Here is a 16,403-nt window from a genome sequence, read left to right as displayed (position 1 = left end):
CAAGAGCTCCAAGGCAAAGTTCTTGGTAAGGGCAGTGCCTCGCAGAGGCATCAGAGGAGGCCAACAAAATCCAGCCATTTTCATGAGTCCAACTCACTTCTTCAAGGTGATTCTACTACCGATCCCAAATGGCTTCATAAACACATGGATACCTTCCAACAGGAAATCAAACTCAGGAAGAAGACCGACTTCACCTAGAAGGTCAAGCTCCGGGAGATCAGCGAGAGACTAGCCATGGATCAAGGGTTGGCCGGCTTCGCCGTTGCTCACTAGCTCCAGATCGGCTATGTCCTCGACCTTTTCGGAGCAGAGGTGGTGGCCTCGTGCGCCTCACACGACAAAGCACTTGCCTTGATCCCCCCAAGTTTAATGTGTTTTTGTTAGTCCATCGGTCTATGACAATCTACTTATAACCATGTTGTCATTATTATGACTATGCTTGTTAATGTAGTGTGACAGATTGTTCAAATTGCTATGCTCTGTCTATGTGTGTGCGTGCGTGCATCGTGTGTGTTAGTAGTCTGACCACTCGAACAAGAGGTTAGCACATCGCATGCCTTGAGCGTAACCAAACAGCAGGGTGTTGCATCTTAGGTGCCACATGCTTGCAATCAAACGGCGCGCTCGTTGTTCGCCTCTAATGCAGGCTGAGTTTTTATGGATAACCAAGCTAGATGTAGAATATGATTTTTGGCAATGCATTAGCTCGGCCTCAGTGAACCGGGCCACAGATGCAAGGAGAGCAAAGTCCATACGTGTAAACAACAGACCCTTGGTTACCACGGAAACCAAACCTAGCGTGTTTTACATGGTTTCTCAAGGAAAACAAAAGAGGAAGAGGGAGGGAGGCTAAGGCTACCTGCTCCATCAAACATTAGCGTTTGTGCTTGTGCGCGTGAGTTGTTCCTTTTGTTGGATTCCATTCCATCGATTGCAAAACAAAGCAACCTCATCAGACAAAAAAGGGTTACATGGATTGGACTGGTTAACTGACTCTGATCTGTGGATTGTGTCAAGGATTACTTACCTCGTATGCATGCATGGATGAATGACCGTTGTTTCGTGGTCGTTTTCAGGGGTTAATTGACAGGAGCGGAACTATTCCTCTGTCTAATCGTAAGCACGTAAAAAGGCAAATGGCAAGATCATGTGATATTTACCTCATAACTAATTCCAGATAAATCTTTTTTTTGGAACTCAATTCCTGATAAATCAGTTGTGATGATGTGATCGATTTGATCATGGGGACATGAGAGGGGGGGCTGATGAAACTCACGAATCAGCAGAGGTTGACATTCCAGTACCAGTCATTGGCCCTGTTTGGACAATCTAACTTAGCTAGAGGTTAGAGTTAGTTTGTAGCTCATGGCAACTAACTCTAACCCATGGATTGTTTTTTTTGATGGGTTAGATGAAACTAGCTCCAATCTAACCCTCGTGTTTGGATACTTTAGGGCTATTTGAGTCCCAACTAGATCAAACTAACTATAATTCATGAATCCAAACAGGGCCATCGTAGGTTGTTGCTTCCACCGAGTACTACATGGCCACTTAACTCAAGTACCACTTGGGTATGTATCTCTCTCAATCATTCTGAATCCACGCATATGTATATATAATTTGGGAATGAGGACGATGCGTATCATGGTATAGTCATGCGCAAACAAGTGATGCACCGTCACTTGCCATGTGCGCCTGGCTCATATGTACGCTACGCCGAATAAAAATAGCGTGGTGCGCTTGGCAACTCAACTTTCCGCGTCTGATCATGTCTACACATCTACGCGTACATACTTTGCAGATCAAGCGGGTGGCCGAAAAGCAGCAGACTCCGTCGCCGGAAACTTGTATCCCTGAGCTTGAGCTGAGGTTTATGTCGGACACGACATGCGCACTTTAGGCGCACGCCTTGTCCTCCGCCACTCTCGGCTAACAGCCGAATGGTAGTTGCTGTGCGTTCTGCATCTTCAGCAGTGATCTGACTGCGCTGTCGAGCAAGACGGTGCGCTGCAGCGTGTAGCGCGCTCAGGTCAGTAGCAGACGGGGAGTTTTCAGGAGGCGAAGGACGGAGGTTGACGGTGGGATTAACGACGGAGGGGAATAGATGGATGGGCGCACCGACACAGGCAACCACGTAGCCGTTCCGTTGGATCCCTTGGCCCGTGGTGGAGCACGAACGAGCCGACACTGTAGAAGACTAAGCAGTTCGCGGCTCGGAGCACGTACGTGCGGCCGCTGCCTGCTTTGATTTCCCCCTTGATCTTGCCGCGTCGCGTCGTCGCCGGTCGCCACCGCGGCGGCATGCCGATTCGGACGAGGCGCGTTCGCCGTCCGTCGGTCGGTCTCTACCCCGGCAGGCAGGCAGGCAGGCAGGCAGGGAGGCTCCACCCGGGCAGCTGAATGCTGTTGGTCGCCATGGAGGTCTAGCAGCGTGTTTTACATGGTTTTCTCGGGTTGGAACTGCAGAGGGCGTCGGTGCGTATACAGATGAACAGATCACAATGCTGACTCAGAGCCCACTGGTTCGCCAACTCCACTGCACCGGTGCCGCTGTAGCTAGCCTAAGGCCGCCAAGCAACCGCGAGACGATCAGCACGATTCCGGCACCGACTGTCGCCGCGCCGTTCGTTTCGGCCACTTTCTTCAGAGCGGAATGGAATTTTGTAGCTTTCCTGGGTGACCTTCGTGCTCCGTGCCCCGTCCATCCTGGAGGGGCATCACATCAATCAGGCAGCATGGTACACGGACTGTTGGCGGCATGTCGTCCTCCCACCGATTTTGATCAATCAGCTAGTCTGCTTTTTATCACCATTCCTATATTGCGTCGTCGTCATCTACATCGGCCCTTTCTGCGTACGAGTATTATTTTCTTTTCCTTTTTCGGCTTAGAGTGAGAGCGAGACGCTTCTCTGCCACCTTTTTTTTTTATAAAAGCGTGACGCCTCGTGCAGTTGACGGGTCGCTCTGTAATCTTCTCCTTATCATAAATGCAACGGCGGTACGGTTGCAATTTTAGGACATGTACAAAGGTAGTATATGGATACAGATACCTTATGATAAAAAGTAGTTTGAGGCATCTATATTGATTTTTCTCCAATGCAAGCTACTACTAGTGGTGCTCATCAAAGAATAGAAAACGACTCTCACTACATATACATCCCAACTCTTCACTTTCACTTCAACTTTATGCGCCGGGCCATAGTTTCCTCTTCTCTGGGCTATGCATTGGCCATGCCCTTATTCATTCATGGATCAATAATACATTATCATCATGTTCATGTTATAATTCAGAGTCAACCAGAGGACAAAAAAGATGTTATCTTCATTCAGAGAACAAACGGGCAGAGAGACCAAACAGAGAAACTTCTTGCCAAGTTCTATCAAGACAGTAAAATTCAGTACTGAAACATGAGGAAAACTTCCAAATACAAGCAGTCCAACAGATCCAGATGCATACAGTTCCCAAGGACTGTTCAAGGAAAAACAACAGGCAGTCAATAACTTCCTCTGAGCCAACGACACTACCACATTACACGGCATATAAAACTTAGCTTTACACGGGCTAATCATATGTACACTGACATGGATGGAGCACAACAACACAGCCCTACTACTTCAGCTCGGCTCAGCTCTGCTAGGCACAGATTAGTGCGGGGGGGCACGATACTACTACGGAGGGAGATAAATTTAACAACAAACAACGAAAATCCAGGGGAGTCACGACGATAACGAAGATGAAGACAATCTGTATGTTGTTGATGGTGCTGTGACAGATATTGTAAGATGTATTGTATATCATGCCACTTTTGCTAGGGCGGTCTTGGTCTAGAAATCTGTCTTCAGGAGCTTGGACACTGGCTTCACGTTTATTAAACCAAAGGGAATTGGTTGGTCCACTTGAATGTAGTCCTTCGTCGACAGGACCTGTCAATGGAGCAGAGCACGTAAGTACTGATGGACTGTGATGGGTGGTACAATCCCATGCGGCGCGGGGTTCAAACAACCAGACTCGTCACAAGAGCGTTGCGGATCTAATCCGAAAGATGTTGCAGACCGAGACTATTCAAAGACAGCACCATCTTCATGGAATATGTTGAATGTAAAATGCTATGTTAAATGAAGATGTAACTATAAAATGCGGCCTACTTGCCTGCACACCTTTTTCTACAATGGGTAGAAATGCACTAGCATCAAGCAAAATAAGGTACAAAGACCATGAAGCAAAATTGATGACGTACCAAGGTCTCAAAGAACATCCTTGAGGCTTCTTTCCGAGACTTTCCATGTACCAGATGATCAATGACAACATTCTTTCTCCCCCGACCAGACTCTTCATCAAACAGAGTCTTGAGATATCTTGCAACACCCCTGCATACGGATAAATAGCAACACATGGTGAAAAAAACTGGGAAGGGTCTGAACACAAGTCTGAAGGAATTAAAATCAAGTCCATCATACTTGGTACGAGACGACCAGCCACTAAGTGCATCATGAGACTGGAATTCGTCAGGATTTGGCTCATCGTCGTCATCATCAAGATCAATTGCCTCATCAAAGTCCCCATCATCATCATAGGGTAGAAAATCTGAAACGATATACAGTAGAACTATGTTAAAAGCTTAATAAATCTTTCGCAGCGCAAGACCGACATAGTAAGCACATGATTGGGAAGAACTTCATGTACTATAATACTAGTTAACAAAATGGATTTGGGCATCCACGTCCGCAACATTTGTGAATCCGGTGACACAGGAAAAAAGGTGTCATGAAGATACATGGGACATGCTTTTTCTGATACAGCCATAATGAATCCACACCATGCTAGGGTACAAATTCATGGTTCTTATCTGGACAGAAGAATTACCTGTGTCGACACCGTGAATTGCGCTTCCAAAATCCTGTAATTTAAACCAAATACCAATTATCATCTGGCTTTAATGACAATGAAAATAAAACAGTGTATGTAGTTGCATTGCAAGATGTGCCAGAAGCAGCCAGTAGAATACAAGCATCATTTAGCAGTTATAGAAACAAAGCATTCCGTGAGTGTGTATAATAATAGTACAAACTTCTAGGTGGACTTACACTGCATTCCTTCAGTGCAAAGTCATGCCCAGTGTTGTCCATGTCCGTGAAGTCATGCCCCGTGTTGTCCATGTCCATGAAGGATCCTGCATTGTTTCCTTGCAAGCCAGAATTTTCTCCCATGGCCGACGCAGCATTATCATCCTCTGTTGGTTGAGGAAAACCAGGGGCATGTTCGGTGAATTCCAGTCCAGTAATCTCAGAAGTGGGCATCTCCCTATCCTCAAAAGTATTAATATCATTGCGAACAATGTCACTCAATTCCCCTTCCCGGCCATCCACTGCTTGTGCACAAGCTGGGCCAGAACTATGCAAAGCAACATCAGGAGCATCTGTTATAGTAGCAGAATCATGGGTTATGTCATCTTGCACAAAGAGAGGCGTATCAGCATTTGTATTCCTCTGCATATCTGCCGAAGCATCTTGATGGCAATCCTTATCCAGTGTATCAACATGAGCAGTAATGTTTGCAGCAGCATTTGTTTCGTCAACAAGTGGGATTTCTTTCCCGTCACCAAACTCAGTTACTTTTTCAATGTTGTTATCACGTTCATCAGATGGCATTTGCAAACCAAATGCAGCTGTACCGTCAACTGTATCAGTTGCTTCTTGTAGTGTAGCATCTAATTGAGCACCATCTGGTGGTCCCATATGAAGTTGGTGATCAAGAGCTGCACTGTCATTTGCACCAGAGATGCCAGCGTTGTGAGCTCCATCTGGTAGTCCCAGATCAAGAGCTGCACTGTCATTTGCACCAGAGATACCAACGTTGTGAGCTCCATCTGGTAGTCCCATATTTAGTTGGTGATCAAGAGCTGCAGTGTCATTTGCACCAGAGATGCCAACGTTGTGAGCTCCGTCTGGTAGTCCCATATTCAGTTGGTGATGAAGAGCTGCACTGTCCTTTGCACCAGAGATGTCAACATTGTTGGTATCTGGTAGCACCATGTGAGGTTGGTGATCAAGAGCTGCACTTTCCTCTGCACCAGAGATGCCAGCATTCCTGTTATCTGCTGGGTTAGTTTCAGACATGTCTACTTGTCGTTGCGGCTCCCTGTTATGTACGGTGAATTGAGAAACAGACTCATAGGTTCGATAGTGTAAACTGTTCAGGTCCTTGTGCATACCTAATTGGGAAGCAAAACATCCATGAGTAAAGAGTGGAAACATGGAATTAACACCAGTTACACACAACCACTAAATACTATAGAATAATATTAAGATGGCAAGAGTAATGGACCAATTAACTTCTGCTTAATTTGCTTCCTCTGGGGCACGAAAGAGGATACAGAAAATCGAAACAATTTAGAGAACTTACAGGAAAATATAGGCTCGCGGAATATATCATCTTCAAGTGAACCTTTCTCGATCATCCATATTTCAGTACGGGTGCATGGAGCCTTTCTACGGATGCGCCTTATATCCTCAGTACTAATCAACTGCTGCCGTATAATACTGGAGAAGGGAAGAGTCAATAAGTAAGCTAACAGTAGAACATTACTTGGACGAAATGATCTGTACTATTCAGTGATTGTATATTCTATGTGCATATTACAGTGGAATTGTATGCTGAAGAATGACAGTCTGATAAAGAAAGGTAGCAATAGCACACTTGTGAAGGTGCAATAGCTTGGCAAGAACATTTCTTACAGGACCTGCAATCTCAAAAGCATGCCACAATTTCTCCACTACATGCCCAATGACAAGAATGTTATAATAAGAAAACCTTAAAGAAAAGTGCAGCATGTTTTCTTTAGAAGAAAGAAACAAAAATTGTACAAATAATTTCTTGAAATGGTAAGAGGTACAAGAATTAACAGGTATATCGCACTGAGGGGAATGATGAATGTTTTACTAGCAATGGTCTTTGTTTCTACTGCAGCTGATTAAGACATGAATTAATTTAAGGATCCAAGGAAAGATCATCATATTAATTTGGACCAGGAAGCAAGTGACGGTAACAAAAGGACACAACAATACGTTTTGAAAGGATAGTCACACAGTTTCCACACACAAGTTCATTAGATGCAGGCAATGAAGCATATACGTACTCAGCATGTATAACCATGGCATCATCCATTTTCACTCTTCTCTTGGGTGTCCTGGTCTTGGGTGTCAATGCGGTCTTCGGTGTCAACCTTTGGCGTTTTGAAGTTGATGCATTAGGTGGTAATGGTGTTGAATCAAGCACCAATCCAGGGGTTCTACCAACTAATACAAAAAGATGTAATTAGACAACACAGGAAGATGATGCAACAAAAATTCTGAGGATTAAATTATCCATACCTAAAATGGATGCCAGTATATCATCATCGTTAGGAATAGCATCAGTGGTTCTTTGACCATGTGGTCTGCTGGACAAATTTTCAGTAGTCCTACTCTCTGGAGCTGGCATGCTATCCTCCAAGTGACGCTTTCTGCTACTAAGGCTACCTATTTTGTTACTTCCATCAGATTCAGTGATTCCTTTCTCTGCAGTTAACTGCCCCAAGTCATTTGTCTGGTGGAATCCAATATATGGAGCTGAGAGCATTCTCTCGCGTTCTGGGAAATTTGAGGTGAACATGTCATTTGGTCTATCATTATATGACATGTATTGCGGTATTGTTCCAGTGTTCTGTTGGAAAGCTGCAGTTGATATATTACTGTGTGTCATTCCTGGTGGCATTTCTTGTAAGTTATGTCCGAGAAACACATTAGGAGCATGCAGATTATACCCTGCCAAAAAAACATATTAAAAGATCAGATGGCCACAAAATTCTGACTTTGAAAAAAATACAATAAAGTCAACTCTACCTTGCACATTTCCTGATCCCTCATTAAAATGTGTTGGATGCCCTGTCACGTGTGGCTCGGTAGGACCACTAGGCCTACCCCAACTTGCTTGGGACAAGAAGCTTTGTTGTTGTTGCCCTGTCACCCATGGCTCGGTAGAACCACTAGGGTATGGCTCTACAGATACATTAGAAGTAAGAAAATTATACCCTGCCAAAAACATAGTAAAATATCAGATGGCCAGAAGAATTCTGACACTTCGAAAAGAAAAACAATAAAGTCAACTTTACCTTGCATGTTTACTGACCCCTCATTAAAATGTGTTGGATTCCCTGTCACGTATGTCTCGGTAGAACCATTAGCGCGCGGCTCCGAAGTATTCTGAACAAATGGCACACTTCCCATGGTTGCTTTAAAAGGCAGTGTTTGACCTGATACAGCTATATCCTCAGTATTTACCACCAGGTTTGATGTTTGTGGTTCTGGTGGCATATCCGCAGTTGCAGAGTGTTGCCTCAGAAAATCCATCTCCCGTATAGCACGAGAAGACTCAACTTGCACAGGCTCAGACAATCTAAATTCAGCCATCTCAGAATCAACAGCGTCATTAGCATGTGCTGCACCTTGATGGAGAAAATCTGAGGGTGGAACAGCAAAATTATGCTGTACAGCACCAGAAGACTCAACTTGCACAGGATTGGCCAATCTAAATTCAGCCATCTCAGGACCAACAGTATCATTAGCATGTGCTGCAGCTGGATGGAAAAAATCTGAGGGTGGAGCAGCAAAATTCTCCGGTACAGCACCAGAAGACTCAACTTGCACAGGATTAGTCAATCTATATTCAGACATCTCAGCACCAACAGTGTCATTAGCATTTACTGCAGCTGAATGGAGAAAATCCGAGGGTGGAGCTACAGCACCAGAAGACTCAACTTGCACAGGCTTAGCCAATCCAAATTCAGCAATCTCAGCACTAGCAGCATCATTAGCATTTGCTGCAGCTGAATGGAGCAAATCTGAGGATGGAGCGGCAAGGTTCTCCTGTGCTGCACCGGAAGACTCAACTTGCACAGGCTTAACCAAGCTAAACTCAGCCATCTCAGCACCAACAGCATCATTAGCATTAGCTGTAGCTGAATGAAGAATATCTGAGGATGGAGCGGCAAGATTCTCCTGTACGGCACCAGAAGACTCAACTTGCACAGGCTTAGCCAATCCAAATTCAGCCATCCCAGCACCAACAGCATCATTAGCATTTGCTGCAGCTGAATGGAGAAAATCTGAGGGCGGAGCAGCAAAATTGTCAACCTTTGCAGCTTCCTCGTTGCTTGATGGTGAAGCTTTCCTTTGCGGACTCAGAACAGGACTTTCATGCACTCTGGAAGGAACTGTTTCTTCCATTAAGCCAGGTGTAGCCGGGGCTTGAGCGCTTACATACTCAGGAGATGCAGGAGATGCAGGATCATCACAAGGGAAGGGACTAGGATGATAGTATGAAGAAGATGGCCCTGCATCATCTTCATTGTGGAAAAGCATATCATTCAAATCAGGGGTACGCAAATTGTAACCAGTCCAATTAGGAATATTGTTCCTTAAATCATCTGCATTCGATTGATTTTGCTTGCTGGAACTAGAAGGTTCATCATCCATTTTGTTGTATGCTTCAGCCTCTTCATCTTTACTTGGGGTATCGTCAACATCCATATCAGTAGGATGAAGTGATGATTGACCTTGAACGATGATACTGGAGAGAAACGAAAAGAAGTCAAGGAATGTCACTGTAGCAAAATATGAGCCAAAAGGTAAGATGCAAGGCATTGCTACTTCAAAAATGCCTAAGCAACTAAGTAGTGAAAAATGTTTTCACAGTATGCATGACAAATCAATGAAAACTGCAACTCAGCATACAAACAGTTACTAACATATATGGAAGGACATCTAGATATCTGCCAGCAGAGGCTAGTAACTGATCTTCTTATAGTAGGTTTAAAATATAAAGTTTGGCACTAAAATCAAAGTAAACAGCCTGGAGAAACGTAAAATCATTTCTTGGAAACTACAAAAGTGAACCACTTGAATGAGAGCCCAAGTACAGGTCATGCAACCAGGCAATATAACAGATTCCAAGAAAAGCCAATGAGATAAGTGTTCAAAAGAGAAAAAATGTGACTTTACCCATCACCAGATTCAAGTTCAATTGGATGATCCTTCGCCAGCAATAATTCCTGAGGGGAAAAAAGGTCAGCATTTGAAGAGAGTTTAATTAAGTAAGTCACATGATGTAAAGAAGACAGAACGAATAGAGTTACAGGGCTTTCTTCAATCTTTGACTTACATAAACGACCTTAATTTCAATGAATTGGCACATTTATTATGTAAGGAACCAAAAATAACCCATTATAAATGACCTTATTTTCAATGAATTAGCACGTTTATTATGTAAGGAACCCAAAATAATCCAACGGATGGAAGACAAGTGCGGATAATTTCATAATTTCAAGAACAAATCAATGCATGGCACACTCAGAACCATTGATCAATTGTCCAATGTCATCCTCCAAATGATCCTATAAAAATCTTAAGCCTTAACAGCATACAAAATATAATGCACAATGTACACCACAAATGTTTGCAGCAGACACATGGAAAAAGGTTAATTAAGTTGAGATTACCTCCTCCAAATCAAAACCCATATGTGAAGAACTGCCATCACCAAATCTTTCTGCACATTTAGATATGCTTAAATCATTAACAGATAAGTTCATAATTGAAAAGTAGAAGATGTGAACACAGAAAGGACCAACCATCTAAACCAAATTCAGATGTTGAATATCCTGTTCTCTCTGGGTTGTCTTGCAGGGTAATCTGTTCTTTTGAGCTTACATGATGATCGATGTCCCTGGAGCATGGTGGAAAGTCTTTAGACAACTGAAGAGCATATTTTAAACAAACCTATCACACCAAGTGTCATGACCTTACCCCTGAAATTCAGCCTCCGGTAACTCAAAATCATCAAGATGGAATGTCTCAGGGAGTGTTATAGAATGATAAGGAGCAGTTGATTCTTCAGGGGGGAGATCAACAGCAGCAGACCTAAATGCTTGTTTTATCTTGAGCAAAGCCTCACTGCAATCATGAAATAGGTAGTTGACCTTCCGAGAATAGATTCTGACCACGCCTACCATAAGATGGCTGGATAACCGCAGTGCAATTGGAACCTCAGGGAATATAATTGAATCTGCAGGAATATTGATAATTAGCACTCAGCCAAAAAAAAGAGAACATGGCACATAGAAATGAGAAATATCAGGACAACAAAGCATTTCTATCCAAAAGCATATCAATTGCCATAGAGATTGTTTCAGAGATGGGTGGTGAGTTGCCCTGTCCAACTGACTCATAATACAGTAACAAAATAACAACGTTCTCTAGTTCCTTCAGAATAAGTATGTGCCAGTCATAAAGTGCTGATTTTTTTTACTTTGTGAGTTTGTGTTTATAAAATCTTCCTCTGATTACCCACCAAACTGCTGATTAACTAGAAATATTAATGCCATGTGAGAGATCATTGCTTCCACATACTGGAAACTCGAGATAAATCTTCTCACCGAGCAACTTTCTAAGCTGATGCTCTTGCTCAGTGATGGTGTACCCGTGATTTCTGATTATCTGTGCCCATCTCTTCATCAATAAGTATGATTACATGCGTCAAGAACGCAGTTTATGGAGCACAATGGCTCGGTCAAAATGATAAGAGCCTACAGCAAAGAATGCCAGAAAAGTAGCATCTGCATGAGACCAAAAGCGTCCTACCTGACACTCCACCGCTTGACTCGTGACATAGAAGACTACTTCTGTCAACAAAAAGATAAACTATCCACACATAGGTTCTTTTTTTCATTAAGAGAAAATTACACCTACCATTTTTGTTTGACAGAATGATAATCGTTAACAGGGAATTCCATAATAATAACTAGCAATACTTCTGGGCACAAAAATGCATGTGCATGCTAAGAACCAGAAAGCACCAATTCTCTAGAAAATTTTCTAGGTTAAGAAATAATAGAAGTACACGTGATTTTTTGTTAGAAATTCTACGGCTCAACGTCCCTTGGTAAAACATGTAATCATGATATGCATGTGACAACACAATAACATATGTTATACGGAAATTGGAATAAAATTTCTAGTAGTCTTAGCTGCCTAAAATCATTATAAACCTAGCATGACAGTACCTGAAAGTAACAGGAAAATAAATATATATGTATCTCAGGTTTGCTGCACAACGCAAAACTAGATGAAGTTTTCTTGGGTCAACTCCAAATCCTATTTGTCTCAATCCAAGGTTTCTCGCCAAGAAGTGCTACACTTACACATCATCACTGCCTAATTCTTTCAAGTACATGGTTCCTCATAATATGGAGCATCATGTGTTAAATTTTATACTTCAAATGGATAGTGAGACGGATTAGTTGGTTACGCTTTGGAGCATTTCAGTATTATCATTGTCTACATGAAGAAGTGAGGGTATTTTTACTTTAAATGGAAGCATCACCTTTACATTTAGCAAGACAGCATTGCTTATGAAGAAAGAAAGTAAATGTACTCAATCATTACTCAAACCTCCAAAGATAATAGGGTTGTGGATTACTACCTCCAATACACTCAAAGATTACTTGAGAGTTAAAAAGCTCTTCGGCTTTCAAGCAATAACTCAATAGGCATAGCAATACACATGATATTCAGTTCCTTAACTTTCTATTTGTTGGCTTTATTTCCAAAGCATTGTCTTCGAGTACTCTGTCTGGATACAACAACAACAACAACAACTTTTGGGTTTCACCTCCATAAGAGTGGCTGAGTTTTAACATTGGCTCGCCAAGCCTATCACAACCCTCCTCCTTTACCCGGGCTTGGGACCGGCTATGTTGAGACAACATAGGCAGAGTTCTTCGTGTACTCTGTCCGGATATTGAACATAATCTCCTTGCGTTGCCTTTTATTTTAGATTATTATTTGTACACCATTTATTCTCTACAGGATCGTAAACAGAAAATAATTCCAAAGTGCAACAGTAGCTAAAGCGCACATTTACTGGAAGTCTTCCCTCTCGCTTTATGCTTCATTTTAGTACGTGTACAACTAAGAAAATCAAATTAACTGTATCGAGAAAATAAAACAAATAGCCATTCAGGAGGTTAAATTTGAAACAGCATACGCTGAAGAAAACTCTCATGTGTATGTTTCCAATCATGGTCAGCACGTGTGAGTTTTGTAATATCACTACTCATCGTATGTAAAATGCATAAATACACTTCCCCAAAACAGATACGACAAAACACAACAACTAGTCAAGCAGTAGTCTGCCTACAAAGGTGAACTATTATCGTTAGACCATAGACCGTAGACAGTACACATGAGGCATGAGGTGCCTAGAAAGGTGAACTATTATCCTTAGACCATAGCCGGTAGACAAGTACACATGAGACACGAGGCCTCAGGAAGCTGCTAACATTCTCGGACTATAAGCTTTACCTAACCATTATGATAAGACTTTAAAAGTCCACCAGTAGCTGTAAATACAAAAATCTTAGATCTTTGTAACTCTTGGTGACCTAGCGACTAGTGAGGATCAAGGTGACATTTCCTTTCACCCCTAGAAAGCAATGAACCACAATAGGAAAGCTCTAAAAGCATGGCTCTTTTCAAGATCCCATCGACGAGACTATATAGAAATGCACCTGAACCGTTAACATTACTTAACAAACAACTCAAATGGGTAGAAAACTTCTACGTACTACTCAGACAGTAGCAAGGAGATAAATACCATGTAGTGCAATACCAGTAATCCAGCAGTCGAGCATATACAAAAAAAAACTGCTTGTTGGCATGCTCAGCAACTAATCACACATCCGCTGGCGACGACTGGGAGCTGGTTAGGCTAGCAGCCGGCAAAAAGGTAACATATTTACTAATCCACTAGCAATAACTAAGCAATAACTAGGCAATAAGCATACATCAACGCCATAAACGCGCCAAATATGGCAAATTTTAAGTGTTGACAGATACAGCAGCAATGAAATGAGCGTTAGCAAAAGAGCATATTTCTCTGCCACTCTGCATGGCAGATCCGAAAGAGCTTGTGAGGCAGCGGAAACCACCCACCTACGGAGACGCCGATGTCCGTGTCCGTGACCTGGTTCTTGCGCAGCTTCCGCTCCAAGTGCGCGGCGATCCATATGGTCCCGAGGGGGCCCTTCTTGGCCAAGATGAACTGCGAGTAGAACATCTCCGGCTCCCCTCCGCGGCACTCAGACGGAGCGGAGCACGAAACCCTAACCTGAGCTCAGCTCACCTCAGCTCCCCGACGGACAGGGAAGAGCAAGCAAGCTCCCGCCTTCACGACATCCCCCCCGCCGCCGGAAATCCAGGCCCTAGGCAGAGGGAACCCGCAGCTCGCCGCGGCCAGACGCTCGTCTCCGGCTCCAATCGCCCGGAAGGGGAAGCTCCGGGAGGGCGAAATGCGAGATGGAAACCCTAATCTGGTGGCGTACGGGTGGGGAACCCTAGAATTGGGCGGGGCTGGGGGCCGGGGCGCGCGGGAGGAGGTGGGGATCTGGGGATTCGGCGGGGGCGCGGGCGATTGAGGCGAGCGATTTGGGAAAATTTGGAATCTTTGGGGGAGCGGAGCGGGGAGTTGAACTTGACAGTGTGTGGGCGAGCGACCTGCTGTGTGAGGGGAGAGAGAGCTCGACGAAGCAAAAGTGCTACACGCTTCGCCGCCGCACCCCCGATGAGTTTATAAATTACATTTGGGCTCTCGCGCTGCCTGTATCGGGGGTGTTTCTGTTCGTTGCGGGATAGTCTAGGGGGCGTAGTGTAAAACAGGCGAGTTGGTAATAAATGTGCGGTTGCCAGGGCGAGAAAACCGCGAGAGAATATCGTGCGGTCGTGTGGCCGCCGTCGGATCCGGCGACGCGGGGTATCGCGTCCGTGCGACCGTGTCGTGGGGGGGGTCGTGTCGTATCGGGACAGCGGCACGCACGTCTCGCGCCGTGCAATGGAAGCTACTACTGCTTCAGGCCGGTTCAGGCGCCTGTTTTCGGCTAACTGGTTCGTGCCAGCCACGTAGTCCCTCCGGCCCGGCACAGAGGCCGGATATGGAAATGCTAGTGGTCAAGACAAAGGCGTGAATCTTGCAGGAATGTTCGGATCAGTTTTCGGCCAGGAGGCCAGAAATCCCAAGGTGAAGTAATTGAGACGGGGCAAGTGAATTTTGAACAAATGCTTGGATTAATTTCCTGCCCAGAGGCCAGATATACTTCTAGAAGTGCAAGTAATTAAGACGAGTGATTTTCACTCATCTTAATGACGTTTGCGATGGCGAAAAAATGTCTTGCTCCGGAGAAAAGGTTTCTCGCCCCGCTTCTTAAATGCATCGCTCGCCTTTCTCGGTCTAACCTTGCGTCCGCGTGCCTAGCGGAGTGCCTTGGTGAATCGAGGCGAGCGAGCATTGACGCCTTGTCGGCCGTTACGGGTCCGAGATAAGTGTGCCAGTGGGGTTTGGAGCATGTGTTGTGTCTTTTTACCACCCCCTCTGTTTCTCTGTAGTTTGCATATAAAATTTTGTCAGAAGTCAAAAAAAATTGATCAACTATATAAGAAAAATATCATTTAGATGCATCATGAAATTAATTTTTATGCTATATAACTTTTTCAATGCAAATGTCAATATTTTCTAAGATGAAATTGATGGAACTTTACATAGTTTTGATTCAAACAAACTTTATACGCATAGTAAGAAGAAACGAAGGGGAGCACTTGGCATTGGTAGCAAGTCAACAGGGCACCAAGGGCATGTATAACCGTATACTTTGCGGTACCTTGTAGATTTGGCCTGGACGTTAGACGCATGACCCGTGAAAGATTTGGTATTAATGTTGACATACAAATGGACTAATGAGCCCACTAAAATGATGAGCAGATCTTAGTATCAGTTTGTGAAGGTTGTCGTGAACGTCAAAAAAGTGGAAGAAAACTCAAGCGTCTTTTAACGCATGTTATTTTATAGTGTTTATTTGCTTTTCTTGAGCTTAGGAATCCCGCGCTATTTAATAGGGGATTTAGTTGATTTAGTCCTTCCTCGAAACACCTCTACACCACATAGCCTTTCTCTTCACTAGAAATTTCAAAGACGAAATGCCAAAAATCCTAGTTGTTCTCCCTTTTAAAGTGTTGCTCTCGACAACCCGGAACGTCCCGAACGTGCAAGATGGGCCAGCACGAACTGAGCTCCCATTGGACCGTCCAAGCTCAGGTCCAAGGTCGCTCAGTTTGGTGCCGGACTGTTCGGGCTAGCATCCACGACAAGTCCAGGATCGCTCAGTTTGCACATCAGACCATTCGGGCTAGCATCTGTGGCGAGTTCATGGTCGATCGGTTTCCCGCCGGGCTATCTAGGACAGAGGCACGTTGAAAGGACGTGAATGTCACCTAGAGGGGGTGAGTAGGCATTTCGGTTTAGGCTTGAATAAATGTGA

At 44.0% G+C, this 16,403-nt stretch overlaps 1 protein-coding gene across 2 annotated transcripts; it reads right to left on the bottom strand.

The window, feature by feature from the left end:
- Positions 1–3,375: 3,375 nt before the first annotated feature.
- On the bottom strand, positions 3,376–14,632 carry LOC109786350 (sister chromatid cohesion 1 protein 4). Of its 2 annotated transcripts, none has more exons than XM_020344920.4 (15): positions 14,029–14,632; positions 10,843–11,101; positions 10,668–10,762; positions 10,536–10,585; positions 10,039–10,088; positions 8,151–9,607; positions 7,882–8,070; positions 7,372–7,803; positions 7,137–7,296; positions 6,404–6,540; positions 5,086–6,212; positions 4,865–4,898; positions 4,459–4,585; positions 4,239–4,368; positions 3,376–3,924 (listed from the first exon to the last, which is right to left on the bottom strand). In XM_020344920.4, the coding sequence occupies exons 1-15, from the start codon at positions 14,150–14,152 to the stop codon at positions 3,826–3,828; spliced, it is 4,470 nt and encodes a 1,489-aa protein (XP_020200509.1). In that variant the 5' UTR covers positions 14,153–14,632; the 3' UTR covers positions 3,376–3,825. The 2 variants fall into 2 exon arrangements, with proteins under 2 accessions (XP_020200509.1, XP_020200510.1); XM_020344921.4 differs by having other exon boundaries at positions 7,882–8,037; positions 14,029–14,598.
- Between the last annotated feature and the right edge of the window lie 1,771 nt (positions 14,633–16,403).

This window comes from Aegilops tauschii, chromosome 3 (assembly GCF_002575655.3).
Source record: "Aegilops tauschii subsp. strangulata cultivar AL8/78 chromosome 3, Aet v6.0, whole genome shotgun sequence".
NCBI lineage: Eukaryota > Viridiplantae > Streptophyta > Magnoliopsida > Poales > Poaceae > Aegilops > Aegilops tauschii.
This window is presented reverse-complemented; position numbering and strand designations above follow the sequence as displayed.